This window comes from Channa argus, chromosome 7 (genome assembly GCF_033026475.1).
Source record: "Channa argus isolate prfri chromosome 7, Channa argus male v1.0, whole genome shotgun sequence".
Lineage (NCBI taxonomy): Eukaryota > Metazoa > Chordata > Actinopteri > Anabantiformes > Channidae > Channa > Channa argus.
The window spans coordinates 28,035,984-28,054,792 of record NC_090203.1 but is presented as its reverse complement, the minus strand read 5'-3'; the positions used below and the strand labels follow the sequence as shown (position 1 = coordinate 28,054,792).

The 18,809-nt window shown below is 37.9% G+C and overlaps 1 protein-coding gene across 13 annotated transcripts in view; it reads right to left on the bottom strand.

Annotated features, from left to right (window-relative positions):
- exoc6 (exocyst complex component 6) overlaps positions 1 to 18,809 on the bottom strand; it is a 48,764-nt gene that overhangs the window by 11,403 nt on the left and 18,552 nt on the right. For 4 of the 13 annotated variants that reach the window (XM_067511938.1, XM_067511941.1, XM_067511946.1 and 1 more), the window contains exons 6-21: positions 17,075 to 17,128; positions 16,451 to 16,601; positions 16,211 to 16,363; positions 15,561 to 15,629; positions 15,014 to 15,097; positions 14,209 to 14,255; positions 14,004 to 14,124; positions 12,717 to 12,788; positions 12,525 to 12,622; positions 12,144 to 12,249; positions 10,890 to 10,999; positions 10,689 to 10,800; positions 10,470 to 10,604; positions 9,727 to 9,906; positions 2,359 to 2,500; positions 287 to 360 (exon numbers count right to left, since the gene is read on the bottom strand). In XM_067511938.1, the coding sequence (XP_067368039.1) occupies positions 287 to 360; positions 2,359 to 2,500; positions 9,727 to 9,906; positions 10,470 to 10,604; positions 10,689 to 10,800; positions 10,890 to 10,999; positions 12,144 to 12,249; positions 12,525 to 12,622; positions 12,717 to 12,788; positions 14,004 to 14,124; positions 14,209 to 14,255; positions 15,014 to 15,097; positions 15,561 to 15,629; positions 16,211 to 16,363; positions 16,451 to 16,601; positions 17,075 to 17,128 (1,708 nt within the window). Of the gene's footprint in view, positions 1 to 286; positions 361 to 2,358; positions 2,501 to 5,648; positions 7,077 to 8,949; positions 8,980 to 9,726; positions 9,907 to 10,469; positions 10,605 to 10,688; positions 10,801 to 10,889; positions 11,003 to 12,143; positions 12,250 to 12,524; positions 12,623 to 12,716; positions 12,789 to 14,003; positions 14,125 to 14,208; positions 14,256 to 15,013; positions 15,098 to 15,560; positions 15,630 to 16,210; positions 16,364 to 16,450; positions 16,602 to 17,074; positions 17,129 to 18,809 lie in introns of those variants that run through there. The other 9 variants (XM_067511934.1, XM_067511936.1, XM_067511942.1 and 6 more) reach the window with 5 other exon arrangements.

Genomic DNA, 18,809 nt, shown 5'->3' with positions numbered 1-18,809 from the left:
GCAGTGCTGGTCCCCAGACCCAAGGGTCAGGGCATAAAAATGGTTCCAAATCAACATTCAGACAAAGGTGAACCGAACTCACACGATCTGCCGAGAGGACAAAAAATACAAATTTGACTGAGATGTGGTGTAGTCAAGCAACACTCCTCCTCCTTTCCACACATATATGACTCGAGAACAATAGCAGCCTGAAAGAGTTTTTTTTTCACCAGGACTTGAAAGAAAGTAAAAAATATATACAGTGAGTAACTGTATATCATTTGTTTGTTCAGTGAGAAAGGTTTACCTGTCGTAGGTCGATGAAGGCCAGCTGCAATGTGTCTCCTTGAAAACCAGGAACTGGCTCTGAGCTGGCAAACACTGACAAGAAAAACGATATCAACAAACAATGATAACTTTTAATTTACAGTATACACTACAAACGGACAGATCTAAAAACCGTGCCCCTGGATTAGCCACTTACTGTGAGAGTCATATGAATACAGTACACATGTGAAAGTCGAAGAGTTACAGCAGCATTTAAATACTCAACACAGTCTTTTTAAGTATAACAATTTCAAAAACATAATCAAATATATCTTTGAGGATAATATAGTTTAAAAAGACCTCACCATAATGTTTACCGAGGATTAAAATCAGCAAGAGTGCCAGTTTTGTTTTGGATCATTTAAGGGCAAAAAGAAATGTCTTGACCAGTAGTTTTGGAATGAAAAAATAAATAAATACAATTAATTAAAATAACTTAAAAAAAAAAAAATCACACAGTGAAGCGGTGTGTCTACAGTCTACAACAACAGTCTATAAGAAGATAAAAAGAAATCAAAATCAAAGACTCTGGGTGTGCAACAAAGATCTATTCTGGGTCCGTTTCTATTTACTAATTATAATATACAGTTTACAGGTTTATAAATATTGTAACAACAAAGTTTTTTGGCATTTTGTCCTCTGGACACCACCACATTGAATTTGAGATGAATATAGCATCATAGCATAGCATAGTCAAGACTTTCAGCTTTAATCCAAGTAGTTTGAGAAAAGTGTGGAATTGAATATTCAGAATTTACAGCTATTTTTATACAAACACACCCATTTTTAGTGGCTCAGAAACAGCTGACCAGCAGTTCCACGGCCTTATTAGTTCACAATTAATCAAACTGATAAAAGGCCTGGAGCTGGTTCTGACTGGTACATTTGCATTTAGCGCATAATAACTTGACACTGATGAACTGTGTAGCTGTTCACTGGAATTCTCAACATGAGATTTAATGAGGTGCCTTTGCCATCATTGGGCTGAAAAAACAAAATCAATCCACTGGAAAGATAACAAAAACATTGGGAGTAGAGAGAAATTAACTGGCAGCTCAGCAACAGCAAAAGGCCTGGACGTCCAAAAAAGACAACTACAGCAAAATACTGTCCGTGGTAAAGAAAAGCCCTTTTACAACATCTGGCCAAGTCAAGAAGAGGAGCTGGGCATGTCCTTGACTGCATTCGGGTGCACTTAAGTAAGCTGGTTACTGGAAACAAATGTATACATGCAGAGTAGTCTGATTTCTCCTCCACCTCAGACTTACTTTGGAAGCCTGGTGCACAGAATCTACACTGTATAGTATCCGAAAACGCTGCTTTCTAACTTTTCTTTTGTGTGTGTCCATGTCACCGCAAAGTGACAGTACAGGGGGAGAAGAAGGTGGAAAAAAATGAAGACACATGCAACTGATCCACAATGGGAAAATTAATGGGGGAAATTAACTCATTTAGACCTCTACAAGGCACTTGGGTTAGTAAAGTGAGGTAGCATCGTTAATAATCTCTCCTTTCATTCAGCCTTTCACTCAGCTGCGTGTTGCCATCTGCAACCTTTTGTTAGCACGTGCACAGTTGTTATCTTGCAGTGAGTGTATGGTTTATGCTGCACCTCATGTTGATGGGCTTAATTTGTGGACACTGCACTAATTGAAAAACGTTGCAACTTTAGCTGTAGGGTGTTTTACATTTTTTGATAATATACACCTTTCAAATGGAATGGGTTGAAAAATAATACACATTCTCTCATTTCATTTAAGGAAGCTATTTTTTGTGCATGTAAAGTATGTGTTTATTAGTATATATAGTTATTTATTGAAAAAACAAAGTAATTTCAATGTGACTAGTTGCAAGAACATTCTACTTCAAGTGTTGGGTTGTAACATATTAGCATATAAAGCTAACAATAACACATGCATTTCAGGCTAAGATATCATAAGTGTTTCTAACTTATTGTGACTGCCCCCATATACACTGACTGAGTCTTTCAAGCCATTTAGGCTAAACATTATATGCAAAATAAAGAGAAAGAAGCATTACATTTATACTCACATTCACACTGAATGACATCTAAGTTGAACTGCTGAATGGCCCCCATGCTTATCTGTTTGAGTTCCGTGTCCAGCAACATCTGCATCAGTGATGTGGACAGATGTTTACAGGCTGACATACAAGCTGTCTGGGCCACTTTACCCTGCAGACAGAGAGAGATGTCGGGAGAGATGTGCAGAGAAGATGCAAGTCAGAAGACAAAAAGGTAAAGGAGAGATAAGGAGGACAGAGAATGAAAAAGAGAAAGAAGGAGAGAGGGAGGATGAGTCATAGCGATGGGGTGGACATAAATAAAACAGAAGGATTATGTGAAGTAAGGATTGAGGCAGAAGAAGGAGTATAGAAAAAATAAATGAGTAAAAGGTGAAGAGCAAATAGGTGTAAAGGAAACAATCAGCAAAAGAGAAAAAGGTTAAATGGTTGCAGAAACAGAAGGAGGGTTTGTTGGAAGATGATACAGAAATAGATGTGTAGGATAAAGGGCAGGAAGGACAAAAGAAATCAATGTGGTTAGTGCTATATTGAATTATTAAACATTACATTGCCTAAACAAATTTAAAGATTGACTTTACTTGCATCATCAGTGAAGTGCATGATATACTGAGCATATTGCAGTTATTGATATCAAAAAGGTCTGACACAATGTTTGGATTTTTAAAGTTTAATTTTGCAATATTCACCAAATTGTTAAAGGACACAGCTCATTCACAAAAGGGTTAAAATTCAATGTCATATGTCAATAATCACAATGAAATTGCTGCGCACAGCAATTCAATTTCCAGGACCAAAGTAAATCCCTGTGTCTTCGATATAGCTCCGTATAGTGTCTTTGAGGGAAGGAACAGCCAAAGAGGCTGAACAGACTGCAAGTGAACATTACATCACCGTGTTTAGAGCTGGTGTGATATTGACTTCCATGTGATCAGGCTGAAAAAATGTCTTTTTAGAGAAGACTGGCAAGGCAACATGTTAGAATTCTAATGCTTAGATGAGTCGTAAAAGAAAGGTGTATGAAGTTATCGATAGTTATCAGTATTATGTGTAATGCACAACACGATGCGATCAACTATTGATACAGAGGCAAGAGACAATGCATGGTGATAATATCAGTCACTGTAAGACATTAGACCAATTATGTGGATGTGTTCTTATCATATATCATATAAAACACAAACTACTGTAAACCTCCAGAAAAGTTGGGTTTTTTGCTAAAGTGCACTGAAAACAAAAATGTATGATTTGTTCATTCACTCAAACTTTTTATTTACCTGAAAAACTTACAAAGAGATTTTCAGTGTGTTATCAACTTTAAGCACCTTTACCATTATGATGCAGAACTTATGACCTTTATTTACACACTTTGATTGTTAAGGAACTGAGGATATTGCAGTTTTGCAAGTAAATATTACTCATTCTTGCTGGATACAGCAATTTACAGAGGCACTGCCCTCCTGAAACATCCACCCATTTCTCAAGGAAAAGATGCTCCCTTGTCTCTGTATAATCTCTAAACCTCTGTGTCGATCATGCTTTAAAACATATGCAAGTCATTAAGGTCGTGGGCAATTATTCACCCCATACCATCACAAATACTGGCTTTTGTACATTTTACTGAATGCTGTACTACATTGCTCACTGAAAATCTTTGTACTTTTGGCAGATCAATAAAGAAGTAAGTGACAAATAACAAATTGTTCGTATTGAATTTTAGAAAAAGCTCCAATTGTTATGGAAATTACGTTTGTAGATAACCAAACACAGGCAGGCAAAGCACATACAGTAATGTAAAAAGTATACACATATAACACTACATCCTGTACTTCCACAGTATCATGTGTACAACAACAAGATAAGGAAGAATTGTGTTTCTTTTACTTGAGGTGTTCTTCATTATGCTCCTTTCCTGAAAGGGTAAAGTTAATCTTACATTATAATAAACTTATAATCCAAGTTAAACCTGCCCTCAATTGTATGAAACACTAACAATCACTTTAAATGTCTAATTAAATTACAGTAAAGCAAACTGAACAGCAGATCAACACAATTCATATGGATATGAATTGTGACATGCAAAAACTCTTAAAGTGTGGTGTGGTGACCCCAGTGTGAACGGTCTTGCACTTAGCAGTCATATTAAAAGACAAAGAAGCCGAGTGAACAGCCCTGTTACAAACAACACTAATGATACTCTCAGTGACATTAAATGTACAAAATACAACGCCAAAAGGCAAAAACTAGTCTTTTGGCATTGTATTTTTTTAACTAGCTACAACATAAAGTCACAACATTTTGACACTCATCACCAATAAATATGGGATAAAAAAAACTTTAGTTTCTACCATCACCAAATCTACTGTTACTCTGTAGGTTAAGTGCAAGTGGCAGTGTGAAAATTAGACAGAATCATAAATGTTATGGAAAATGTGTCTGGTACAAGGTTCAAAAGGGGGGATAATAATACAAAGGTTATGGGGAGTCCAACTCTCTCTTTCCACGGTAAGCAGTGTGGTTTGGACCAGTCTGTGTGCATCTGTTAAACTTTGAGCTTTACTGTTGGTAATAAACGGTTCTCATATTGAATGTATGTTAGATTGTTTTTATCTCACTGCTTTCAGCAAACTAACCATTCAAAGCAAACCACCATCCGCCCTGAGCCAGGTTCTGTCCACCAAAGGCTGTTTACCTCTCAAGTGGCAACTACAACTTGCTCAAGAGAGATTTGTTTGGTTTTCTCTATATTTCAGCAACGTCCCTTGGAATGACTTTGTTATTTGCTTGTTGTGTAAATTAAACTTACAATTTTGAAAATGATCTACCGTCTACAGATGCTGCTTCAGATTTTCTGATTATTATTCTTTAGGGCAATCCTGTCACTCTTGCCCTGGGCCAACGTGTTCTTCGCACCACTGGAGAGGATAAAGGAACACTAAGGAATTAATTTAGGATTGGGAATAAAAAAATCTGTAGGGATTTTGTGTAAAGGCATTAAATAATAATTTTTAAAAAATATTATAATAATTTGGTGTGATTACTAATAATCCAATGATTTCTTTGTAGTGAGTAGTCACAATCATGGACCAAGATCTCTAAAGTTTAGTAAAAGGAAATTGCCTTTTTACCTAAGTCTAAGTATATACAAGTTTATGCATATTCTTTAAAATAAAAATATTAGCTCAAGTGACTAAACTGCTCAGTGCTTAAAGCCTCCATTAACAGACTAGGATCACTGTGACAAGGGGAATTTATTACAAAAGTCTAAGATTCCATATTTAACCACACAAAAGACTGAGCAAAGTTGAAGTGCTCTTTATTCCAGAAATGAAGTATAATTTGGTTAATCATGACAATTTTTTACCTCCCAATGTTAAACTCAAGCTCTTTCATATTACATTTAATTATTTTAAACAAGATTAAGGATTTTCACATAGATAAACTGTATGTACTCCTATATTCAAACAGAATCCATTGTCTCTCACAACACTCATCTTTAATTTTTCTCAAACATTTTAATGCCTATTACATACGTAACATCAACTACAGCATTTAATGCAGAACTTTGCTGTAAGGTCAACTTGCAGGAAACTGGAAGGATGCACCTACAACAGACAGACAAACTTTAATGAATAAATGCTGCTCCACAGACCATTACATTTAATTCAAAATTGATCATTGTCCACAGTGCTGAGTCTACCACACTTCTAAACTGTGCATTTCAATCCTCATCTTGTCAGAGGGACGACTCTATTGTGCCTCAGATGATTTAACCTCCACTCTTTCCCATCTGTATATACAAGTTAACAACTACTGTACATGTTTGGGCTACGTGCTTCTGAACATTTGTTTTCATGCTTTATGTTGCTTATTTGGATTTTGTTGCCATGTAAAGAAAGCTTCTGTCTGCTTGCTGTACAACATTAATATTTAACTTTAATATTTAAAATTGTTTTTTATCTGTCTGAAGACACTAGCCACAGTTAGTATTACATGCAGACAAGAGGCAGCCTGAATAGAAAAAGATTTAGCAGTTACAGTACAGTTACACAAACTGAAAGCTTAGTGTAACGGCACAACTAGTACACAGCACCTGATTTGTATCAAGTAAATTAAACACTTACCATTGTGTGGTAACTTTAAAACCAGTCAAGAGCCAAGTACCATCTTCTTCCATAGTATTTATGTGGACTACATCGGCGTGTTATTTCCAGTCCTGACTGCCCGGTGTCATTCCCTTAGAGAGGTGCCACCAACAGTCTCCTCCTTCCTACCCACAGCTCATGAGCCAATAGTATTCAGTGACAAAAACTGCTATGAACACCCCCTCAAACTCTCCTAGCCCTCCCTTTGTGTACACTCAAGTGCAAAAAGGTCTCTCTAACACAGAGAGCATCACTTTGCATGCAAGGAAAACTGCCAAATGGGGACGGAAAAGAACATTTGAGATGGAAAAAAGACAGTTGGAGCATGATATTATGAGAAATGTAAATACAGTTCTTCTTTCTTTGCTTGCAAGCTTCACATCTGCACTCGTGAGAAGGAATTCTAGGCATGTGAAAGGTTATATTTTTGACCTTGGTGTTTTAGTACTACATGGTTTTGACTTTGGTGTAACACCATAGAAAAGAGACTGGATGATGTCCTCAGGTGTGTATGAGCTATGAGTCACGTCATGCCCTAATATGGAGGACCTCAAGTGTCATGGAAATACGTCGGATCGATATCTATTTGGGCAATAGAAAGAGAAATTAATATGTGATTTTACCAATAAATATTAAAACCCAAAAGTATAAATATAAAACCCTCGAAAGTATTTTATTAATATTTAATGGGAAATAAAGGACACAGAGACACACGCTCAGGGGTGTGACTGGGAGGAATAGTTGCATGACCTGAAACTTCTGCGCTAAGAGTAGACTGGCCATAAAAACACCCTTTTCGAGTGTATTTGGTAAGTTGTTCTAACTTAGGCTTGTATGAAAACATAGTCTTTGGTCATATGTCTTGGATATTCAAGTGAAGTGATATTCAAGTCCTGCAAGGCTCACGGGAATTTGCCTACATGTGATTTGGGAGGGCAAACCACATTGTTAAAATGCCATCAAGTAGTTTTATAAGTAGATTTCTTTTTCATGGCCAGAAATCAAACATGTTCAAATCCTGTTTGTGATTTTAGTGAGACAGGCTCTCGAATCTCAAGGCTCTCTAATTGCTTCTTTGCTTTTTGCAGATGATGTGGTTCTGCTGGCTCCATCAGGCAGTGAACAGTTTGCAGCCAAGGGAAAAGCAGCTGAGATGACAGCAAATTCAACACCTCTGGATCCTGCTAGAGGAACTGATAACGTTATTGGGGTGTGGGAAGTGTGGATTGCTCTGCTGAACAGTGTCCATATTTTTTCACATTTTACCGAATATAGTTTGAAATTACATTTGACAGATTTTGGTCTCTAATTAATACAAATGAAATATCTTTTGAAGTATTTCCATAAAACTGATGATGCCCCATACTTGTGTACCAGCAATACAGGGAGAGAGAAAGCATACTGTGGTTCTTAAAGATCCTAACATGCAGCAGACTAAACACCTGAAGCAGCTGTGCAGGGTTGTTGTGGAATGGCATGTTGTTGTTTCAGGTTTAACTGCCTGACAACATATATATAAAGAACGCACCAAATTTCTTAAATGGATGGTGCACAATCAAAAAGGACAAGTTTGAAATGATCAGAATGAAGATATTATCACACGTTATCACAGTTGCCACTGTTGTAGTTGGTAGGATCGGAGGTTCGCGCCCCGCAGTTCCAAACCAAATGTCGAAGTGTCCATTGGCAAGACACTGAACCCCCAATAGCCCATCTCCCCATCCCCAGTGCCGGTTCCAAGGCCAGTAGAAATTGGGGAGGGTTGAGTCAGGATGGAAATCCCGCGTAAAAACTGTGACAAATGCGGACAAACGGTCTGCTGTGGCAAACCTGACCGTACGGGATAAATCACAGTTGCCATACTGTACTGTACTTATACAAGATTTAAAAAAACATTTAAATTAATCCTTTCTTGCCACCTTTTTTACCAATATTTCTGTAGTAGAGAAACATCTAGCTCACATTATAGATGGGTCTAAATTATCCTGATTCCTTGCACAATACCATGCAGTCCTATACCTCGAACTTCAACAGCAGAAAAAAAACATGCTATGTAGGAAAAAGAAATCTGTAGGTGGCTTGTAAGTGGAGATTTAAATTGATATGACCTTGTAAAAACACAATGCAGTTACTACTCTGTCCTTTTGTTTGGGAAACATGTGTCTCACGTCTTCTTTTGTGTTAGTTCCCATGGCGAACATCTAGCAGCTATTAGATACAGTTGATGGACCATTTTTTCTGGAATTTTATTTTTTATTTGTTTAATTTTTCCATTGTGAAGGGGTGGGCGGATGTAAAAACCCAAATATAAATGTTTTCCTCTAATATCCTTAGTTACACTAAGTAAGAAGGAACAACTTTTGATAGTGAAGCTTCCAAAGTCAATCATAAGCATGCTTTCCTTCCTTAACCTGCACGTAAAATAGTGTTTTGACAGTCAGGCAGGAATACTCACCGACATTGACGCATGGTCATTGTTGTTATTCTGAGCAGAGACACGCCCAAATCAACCAAAAATGGAAGAAGGGCAGGGAAAGAGGGAAAGGAAAGGAAAAGAAATGTGGCAACAATAAATGGACAGAAGGAGGTAAATTGAACTAGCGATATCTTGCATGCTTGACAAGAAAATCAAGGAGTAAAACAACTCAGATACAATGTTGTTCATTACAGGAGATGGTGATGGAGAGACATGAGACATTCTCTGAAAAAAAAAATAACAAAAAAAAGCTGGAACACATCCCAGACTTACAAGAAGTTGGAGAGAAGAGCAGGCAATTGGCTGACTGACAACAGAGCTGAAAAGTCTGCTGTTGTCAGCTCTCTCGACCAAACCACACATTTACTGACCTACGACTCACACTGGGCTATTATGAAATGTGATTTCTTCAGCTGAAGATAATGTCATCTATGCAAATTCAGTTTGTCAGTCAGTAACTGCACAATGACCATGCATATTCACAGATCACTGGTGTAACACGTACTCATTTCAACTTCAAATTATTCTCTTTCAGACTGTACAGACATTTTCATAGGGATGTGATGAGCACAAGGTAAAACAACAGAAAACAGTTAAGGTAAATGGAGTAAATATAGTCAATAAATAAGGAATAACCACATTCCTATTTATCAACACAGCCACACACAATGTGAAATCATTTTTAATGATGCTAGAAGACAGGAAGACAATGCTCAGAGAGGACTGGCATCTTTAAGTGGTTTAAATAAGACTCACCGGAAGGTGTGTGAAGACCTGGAAAGTGGAACGCAGGAAGTTTATGAGATCCATGAGATATCCAGAGGCGCGACCATCAGACTCAGCCATGCCCCATTCATAGTCTGCAAGCTGGATGAACTCATCGATCTTTTGGTTGAGTTTGGTATAAATTTCTCCCTCCGCAGCATGTCGAGCATCCTGAAAAATACCTTTTTTAGCCCCTTGGCCAAGACATAGTAGACCTAATTACAGTGTAAACCTGAACAATTATTAGTCATTATTTCATTCAAGCTATTCCTCAGCCATATCGCAACCAAGTGTCTGTGGGCAAAACCGGGCCACTGAGCGATTCTGGACCGTGCTGCTACACAGGACACTGTGTTCTGTCAGTCTGTGTGAAGAAATAACATAAATGATGGAAAGCAATAACAAGGGCGCCCTGCTTTTCCCGACCACACGACGAAGTGAGAGCTGAGAACTGAACCCCCAACAGCCCATCCCCAACCCTAGGCGTGCAGTGCTGGTAGAAACTGGGGGAGGGTTGCGACAGGAAGGACATCCAGTGTAAAAACTGTGCCAAAATCGACATGCGGACAAATAATCCACTGTGGTAACCCTGAACTCACGGGATAAGCCGAAAGGACAAAATAAATAAATACCTTTTTTTTAAAAAAGGGAAGCAATAACAAGACAAATAATTTTGACAACAAACTACAACTAAAGGACAAAGTAGAGACATCCACATTACATTCCTGTTGTACCTTGAATGTGGACAAGCCATAGAGTCTGGTGGTGTGTACTGTTTCAGGTGAGATATTGGTGATGTTGGTTATAAACTCCTCCAGATACTTGCAGGCCTGCTCCAGGTGGGTGGTGTTTATGATGATCTGCACCAGCTACAGAGAGAAGGTCACAGTTCTTGACTGAACAATCACTTTCGAAGATGTGTGTGTGATTAGTAACAGCAGTGCCATTCCAACCTCAGTTAGGCCAATGTGAGGTTTCTTGATGAGGTTTTGCAGACAGCTGCTGAGCGTTCTTGTCAGGAGCAGGTTGGTTGATTTTCGCAACATGTCATCAATCTCTGTTGAACTGAGTACACAAACAAAATTCCCATTTAACAATTCCACACTGTACAATAAAAGCCCAGCTGAATATAAAATAGTTGTTTCCTGTCATACCTTCGGTGTAATGACTCCGAAAACTTGAGGCTGGCGTAAATGAACTCTTTGACCTGTGTGTAGATCTGAGGGACAGAATGGGACATGGGAAGCTTCTTCGGAAAGTCCTGCTGCTTATATATAAAGACACACAGAAATGACAAAACCAATCAACTGACAGCATTATTATTTAAATATGCATGAAGGTTAACAATAAGCATAATTTCTGTGCTTTGAAAATTGTTTTTATGTTCACGTTCACCGCTTACTTGACAACGCCTAGTTTCATCACACCTACTCTGCTAATAGAATTTAATGTCAAATGTCCCATAAGGCCTTAGTTATACTTGATAAGTATGTATATGCCGTCACAACATGACACTTGCATAGGCTTCACTGATTTGGTGCATCAGTTGTGCACGTTTTCTGAAATTAACAATGAAATTAAATATAGTGCCAGTATGTATTACATAGCAATATAGCTGGGCCCTAAGAAGACCCATAAAATTTTATTTCTAAAAAAGTGATTTGTGAATATAATAGCTGATAAACAACTTTCTTATGTATGTAAATACACTACTCATCAACTTTTGGGTAAAATTTCAGAATGCAGTAAAATGCACTATAACCTTTACATGTGAAGTTAATTTAACCTTCTCTAAAATTTTGAATGCACAAGTCCAACTGTTCAGTGTTTCAGTACTTATTGCATAACATGGTTTTCTCTAACAAGGTTTCTCTAACATGATTAATGGATGTCTGATCCATGAATCGACCAATAAAATGTTTTGGTTCACTGACAATTCACATTTAAACTGTCCTCGTCATCATGCTGTTCACATTTTGACACCATGAAACAAGTGATTAAGACATTGACATTTTTTGTTGTGGTACACCCACCATCAATAAATAGTTTGAGATGAAGAAATTACCATTGCATGCTTCTGCTTAAATGCCATTTTTTTCATGATAGAATCTAGTACAATAAAGTACAATGAAGTTACCAAACTTTGGATGTACAGATTTGTTGAGTCTGTGGTTCTCTTCATTCATTCATTGCACTGTAAAACACCACTGTCTGATGTAAACTTTGTTTTGTTCATCTTTAGCTTTTCTTTGTGCTTGTTGAAAGATTTTTTTTTACTGTTGTGTCGGTTCTACTCCCGAGTGTGGCTCTTTATTTTCTTCTGGAGCAGATAGCCGGTCTAAGAATGCACAGCAATTTCCCACTGGGATTATTAAAGCTGTTTGAGTCTTGAATGTTGAATTTGTTACCTTCTCCAGCTCAGAATCATGGAAGGGAAAGCGGCTGACTACCACTTTATATTCCTCTTCTGTTTCCACTGGGATGGGACTGTAGTTATCCAACTCAAATATCTCCCTGTAGAAAACAACACAGTTAGTGTTTGTTCACACTTTTCATACCATTATTAGCGGTTAAGGAATCTGTCTCTTTTCAACAAATGTGCAGTTGACTTCAAAAGAGTTCATCAAAATTGACCATCTGAACAAGATGTTTGAATAAAGACACAGGAGCATTTTTGTTTAAACACCATTGCTCCAGTAGCAATGATAATATTTACCTTGAGAATGTCTCACATAAAATGATGTAAAGAAATACAATCAGAGGCAATGTGACAAATCAGCAAAGCCTACCTGAAAACCAGTGCCCACTTTTTCAGTAGAGTTTCATTGTACTGGTCTCTGACCTCAAAAAGCAAGTCAAACAGCCGGCTCACTGGGAAACCATAACCCTGGACATGAACACAGACAATCAAGTTTGTTATTCTATACTTCTCTACACACTCAGTCACAAGCTGTTCAAATAAAGTCTGGCTCTGGACCAACCTGTAGTGTATCAGCAAAGATGACTATGAGGTTCTTCAGCTCCAGCACCAGGTCTGGGTCAGTGCAATAGGACTGCAGATAAAAATACCAAATTATTGGCAATGACAAATTGCCATTCGACACAGCTGTGCTACTCTAGACTACTCAACAATGCTTATTACAGTGACTACATGCACTTAAATAACCAGGATACTTGGAAAGATCACCTTTCTGGTGTAGTTGGGGAACAGTGCTTACATGCAGCTGGTTTACCGCTTGGTTACTGTGTATTCTGACTCTAACCTGGTTACTTAAGTCCCTTTCAGAAGAAACAATGGTAACTAGAGAGAGGTCCCCTGGAATATGAACACAACATGTTCCAGGCCTTGGCCATCAGTCTTTCTTTTATCATTATACACACAGCACTACCTAATAGTTCCCAACAGATTTTGAAAATTGTTAAAACTAATTGTTCAAAGATTTCAAGGAACAGATCTGCCCCTTAGTGTAAGGAATGTATATGAAATGCTGAAATAAAAAGTTTGACATAGTAACAAAGGTGGGAGCTTATTGGCACAGGGTCAATCAAGTCAATCAAACAAAGTCCCTCCATTTTTATGATGTTCAGTGACCCTGAAGGCAGAACAGTTGGGTCTCTTAAAACAGACACAAATCCTGTCAAACGCTATGTGCGAATCAAAAGAATAAAAAATGATGATAAATGAATGAAAATGAATTCCACCATTTTAGTAGTCTGTGTTTCTTTACATTACATTTTACATTTTTACGTGGATGTGGACGTGCTCATAAACAAGGCTGTGATAGTTTCCCTCTGCTAGCAGGAATCAGGCAGGCCCATGAGAAGGACTGCAGGCCAGGGGGGTAAACGAGCCCCTATTCTTAGTATTCTCACATCATGCTGAGCAGCCCATTCTCCGCCCTGTTAGCATAATCCTCTCGGTCATTTACAATTGACTGGAGCCCAGCAGTCAGGAATATGCCTTCTTAATCTGTTGTTATTGTTGCAATCTGTCTCTCATTAGGCCCCAATGACCTCCTCTTTGGCTGCATTCGTATGTGTGTTTTGACCTCTTCTCTTGAAAGTGACATCATTAGCGTCCTTGTGGGTGCACTGACCTCCACAGGGTTGTGTGCATTTCAACCAGTGAATAAAGGTCCTTCCAGCATAAATAGATCCACAGCAGGCACTATTATCTCTATTAACTCTCAGTCAGTCAGTCCTTCTTATTCACTGTCAACTCCCTGCCTGCTGTGTGTGTGTGTGTGTGTTTGTGGATGAGAGCCTACAGAGTGTGTGCGAAGCACAGCGATGATCTTGGAAAGGGCCATGTTCCAAAGTTCATCGGTGAAAGCTCTGGTCACAAGCCCCCGCGTGGCATGGAGAATGTGGTCCTCCACCACAAAGAAGCTGAAAAGAAAGAGAGTTTTTATTTTCATATTTTTAAAACTTCTCTACTGTCACAATGATGTATTAATAGAAGGAATGTCATACCCTACAATCTGATTGAAGTATTTTCTGTAGCCTTCCACTGTCTCGTGCTGAAAACACACACACACACACACACGCATAAACATTTTATTCATGTTGCTATTATTTATGAGCAGGGATTGTTTTGCACATCTTTGTTGAGTTTTTAATGCTATTAACTTGACATGAACCTTTTCTGACATCATATTAAGCTACTGCAGATCCATTTTATATAATGTCCATTAGATATAATAATATATAAAGGGGTATAACCATCCACTGCTTTTAGTCATGGTGCCTTATTGATAATAACACTAGTGGGCAACTTCTTCTCTTCCTTTCAGGGGTCACCACAGAGAATCATGTGCCTCCATCTAACTCTGTCCTCTGCATCCTCTTCTCTCACACCAACTAACTTCATGTCCTCTCTCACTACATCCATAAATCTCCTCTTTGCTCTTCCTCTAGACCTCCTGCCTGGCAGCTCCAACCTCAGCATCCTTCTACCGATATATTCACAGTTTCTCCTCTGAACATGTCCAAACCACCTCAATCTCTGACTTTATCTCCAAAACATCTAACATGAGCTGTCCCTCTGATGTCCTCATTCCTGATCCTGTCCATCCTCGTCACTCCCAAAGAGAAACTCAACATCTTAAGCTATTTCTAGTTCTATGCATGGTGGTTTTAGGACTAAATCAAAGTTTTGCACTTTGAATAGTTAAGGCACATTTTCCAAATTCCAATTCCTGGTATGAGATTCACATTTAATTTAGTGCTTTAAATTTTATAAACATGGATTCCACATGTTTCATTAAATGTTGCTCACCATGTTGGCTTGTGGCTGCAGCACTAGCCTTGCCTGTTTTTTCCTCTGTTTTCTGTAGTAGTTCTCAAATGTTTCTCGGTCACCCTGAAAATACAGAGAAATACAACAAACCTTGATTACTATACTAAAGTTACTAATAAGAAATTGTTGGATCAAGACTATTTTGCTGTTACGACGCAGATTGTCTTTATTGCTTAGATTTAAATTATAATAATAAACTGTGACACACATAATTTGGACACACTTTCCTAAATCAGCTATGTTTAAATGCAGTAACAAGCAACTTTTTAGTACACAAGTTATCCAAAGTATAGCAGGTTGTTGGGAGATATTCCAACAAGTGTATTTTTTCATACAGTTTTTTGTTGCCCTTGTTCCACCTTGTTTGGCATCAAATTCAAAATGTTTTTAAAAAGCAATCAAATTTCTCAGTTTGTGCTATTTATACTCAGAAATAGGATTCAATGTTTTGCAAATATTGCATTGCGTTTTTGGGTACATTTTACACAGTATCTGCTTGTACAGTATGTGTATGTATAAGACTTACCAGCACAGTATAAATGTGTAAACACCTGTAGACAGGAGAAAAGTCTACCAGGTCATGAGCTGTAAGAATCTGTCAAATACATAAGAAGAAAACATGAATACTGTAAACAGCTTGTCTACATGTCTCATTCAGAAGTGCTGAATTAATTAGCAGCGCTAAATGAGACACTAGCTACCGAGAAGAAAACTAAGAAAATTACCTTTAAAAATAAATGAGACAGTGCAAATATCTAGAGGGTGTTGAATTTATGCCAGTAATACAGCACTTGATTATGTAAAATAACTTTTGCTGAGATCTCAAATTCACACACAATCATTCAAATCTAAGAATGTAATGAGATTTTGAAAATGGGGGCCATGACATACAAGATAAATAAAAAGGGCTCTAATTTTAACAGCTTTCTGCTCGTTTCTTCAGGGGTCACCACAGTGGAAAATATTCCACAACCACAACCCTCTGGACCGGCACCAAGGTCGCCCTTGGAGGCTGCGTGGGGCCACACCTGGTGGGGTGGGATTCAAACCCGCTGTCTTCTGCATCCCAACCCAATGCTCTACTAATCTAAGGCTGTTTATAGCTTGGCAAATATGAATGTAGTTAACTTAGTACAATCACACTCTAACAAACCCAAATATACAGTGTGACCTCACCTCTTCATCTGCTTCCTCCTCATCCCATGGGGAGTTATTCAGCAGTTCGTTGCGAGTATGTGTTTGTCCGCTGTGGGAATACACAGGCTTTGTGCAGTGGCCCATACTGGCCTGCTTTGCCACAGCACTGTTAAAGGTCCTGTGCTGATGTGCCTGAAGAGATACCAATCATCACCAATGAGCTAATAAATGCCTTTTCACATCTACTGGGGGAATGAATTTTTAAGCAAATACTCTCACCTGTCTCATGGCAGTCTCTCCAACCTTGTCAGAATGTTTTCTGATGCTCTCCAAGAAGTCTTTGAGGTCTGACATGGAGATGTCCTTGATCTCCTCTCTCAGTCTGGGAAGATTTTCTGCCATGATCTGACAGAACCTGTATTGACTGACCCTACAGGTGACACAGATCAATTCTATCCACTTTATCAAACACAAACATCATTATGTGGGCTTACACCTGAAGCACAAACTGAAATGTACTTTAAAACTTTTGTTTTCCTTCTACAATCTAACTAAAATATCTATACTAAAATAGTATTTGTAACTATTTGTAATTATTTCATTCAATGGCTTTCATTTCCCTCAAAAGGCAGCAGACCACATTTGGGAATGTGCACACAGACATATTAAAGTGTGACGTTCGTCCACCTCTGACAGCAAGAAGAAGAGCTGCTTTGTTTGTTATAGTTTACTTGGCAGAACAACCAAAAAGTATGTAATTAAAAAAAAATGAGTTTTGCAAAAACTTGTTAAACAAGTTGTATAAATTCATCTGCTGTGAATCCAGGTTGTCTAGGGCAGTTAAGACTACTGGAAACTATTTAATGGAGGACTCTTTCAAGAACCTTTATGGTATTATCCTACCTGGGGATGTAAACCTTTTCCAGCTGCTCCATAGTATTTAACGCAGCATAGTATCTGCAGAGACACAATATATAGCATCAGTTAGTAGGTAAAACTATAAAAACCCCAAATGAAACAGTTTTAACTATAAATTCAGATCCACATGATGGGACTGTTAATGATATAACCCCAGTGATTCCCCTACACTACTTCAGTTAGTTTAGAGATCAAAATGAAAATAATGGACATTGTCAGGGGGTTCCTAAACTTTTGCATACAACTGTAAGAGCGTCGGTATGAATTTTTACAGATATGGCTCCGTTACAACAAGGAAGAAATACATGATAATGAATTTCCCACTGGTATTTTTCGAGATTTGTCTAAAGCACACTGTTGATTATTGTTAGGTAAAATGAAATAATGTTTTTCATGGTTACTGTGCCAAATCAACATGCGGACAATGATCCGCTGTGGCGACACTGAACTCACGGGATAAACCGAAAGGACAAAAAAAATAAAATAAAATCCTGAAATGGTACTTTTTGGCCAGTCTTGCAACACAATTCACATTACTGTGGTATACTGCACGGAGCGCAATTGTCTCCCGCTATATTTTTTGCTAGTGATACTAATATGATATTGTCTCATAGAGATGTACATACTCTAATGAAAATACTAATATATACAAGTTTTTAAGACTATTTTAATCTAACAAGGTTTTAATAAACACTAAAAAGTTGAATTTCACAATATCTAGAGGCAAGGACAGGAAGTATAGAAAAAAAACATGCTACTTCTAACTAGTTAGTTTGATCACTTAACTGGATTTGTTGTTTGCTCTCCAAGATACACGTACTGCAAAAGAGTTCCTTTTCCAAACTCCACTTTTAAGAAAGCTAAATATTCTTTTGATATATAACAAACATTTTTCAGATCTCTCTCTCTCTCTCTTTCTCTCTCTCTCTCTCTCTATATATATATATATATACACACACACACACACACACACTCTACTCTACTATCTTCTTTTAGTGTATTTACGTAACTCTCAGGTTCATTTTTATAATACTAGTAATAATAATAATGCTACACTGGCCTCATTCTCTCAAGCCCCTTTCAGACATGCACTGGAGTTCTGACATGATCTTGACTTTGTCAGGAGGGGTGTATGTGTTATGATGCTGACATTATCAGAACTTCATCGTTCGAGCCCAACAAGTACAATAGCCATATTATGCATATTATGTACAATATCCTTATAACGCATTAGTTGTCTAGCCGTTAAAATGTGGCCCTTGTCAGAGTCACTCACATGCTTGGGATTGCCCATGTGTTATGCTTCCAAAACCATGTGAGGGAAAAAAAAATGCTCTCTTAATATATACCACCTATATCCAGTTGCCATAGTTACGAGGTAATTAATAAACACTTGAAGCTACTTCACCTGTCAGAGGTCACAGAATTTCGGCTTATGGATGTAGATATAAATATTAAAAATACAGAAGAAAATGACACTAAAAAGTGACGGATGAAAACTGACTAAATGTAAAGTAGTAAAGTATTTAAAGTTGGCTATAGCCTGCATTTGAATTGTGGCTTTGACTTATGATACGTTGTTCTACGTAAACATAAACCTACATGGTAGGAGACACACTCTGCTTTTGCTACATGTAGACACTGCATAAGATATTTTCTCTGTCATGACCCCCTTCTTCTGGAAACATTTCATTTCAAATGTATCCATCGGCTTCCACCT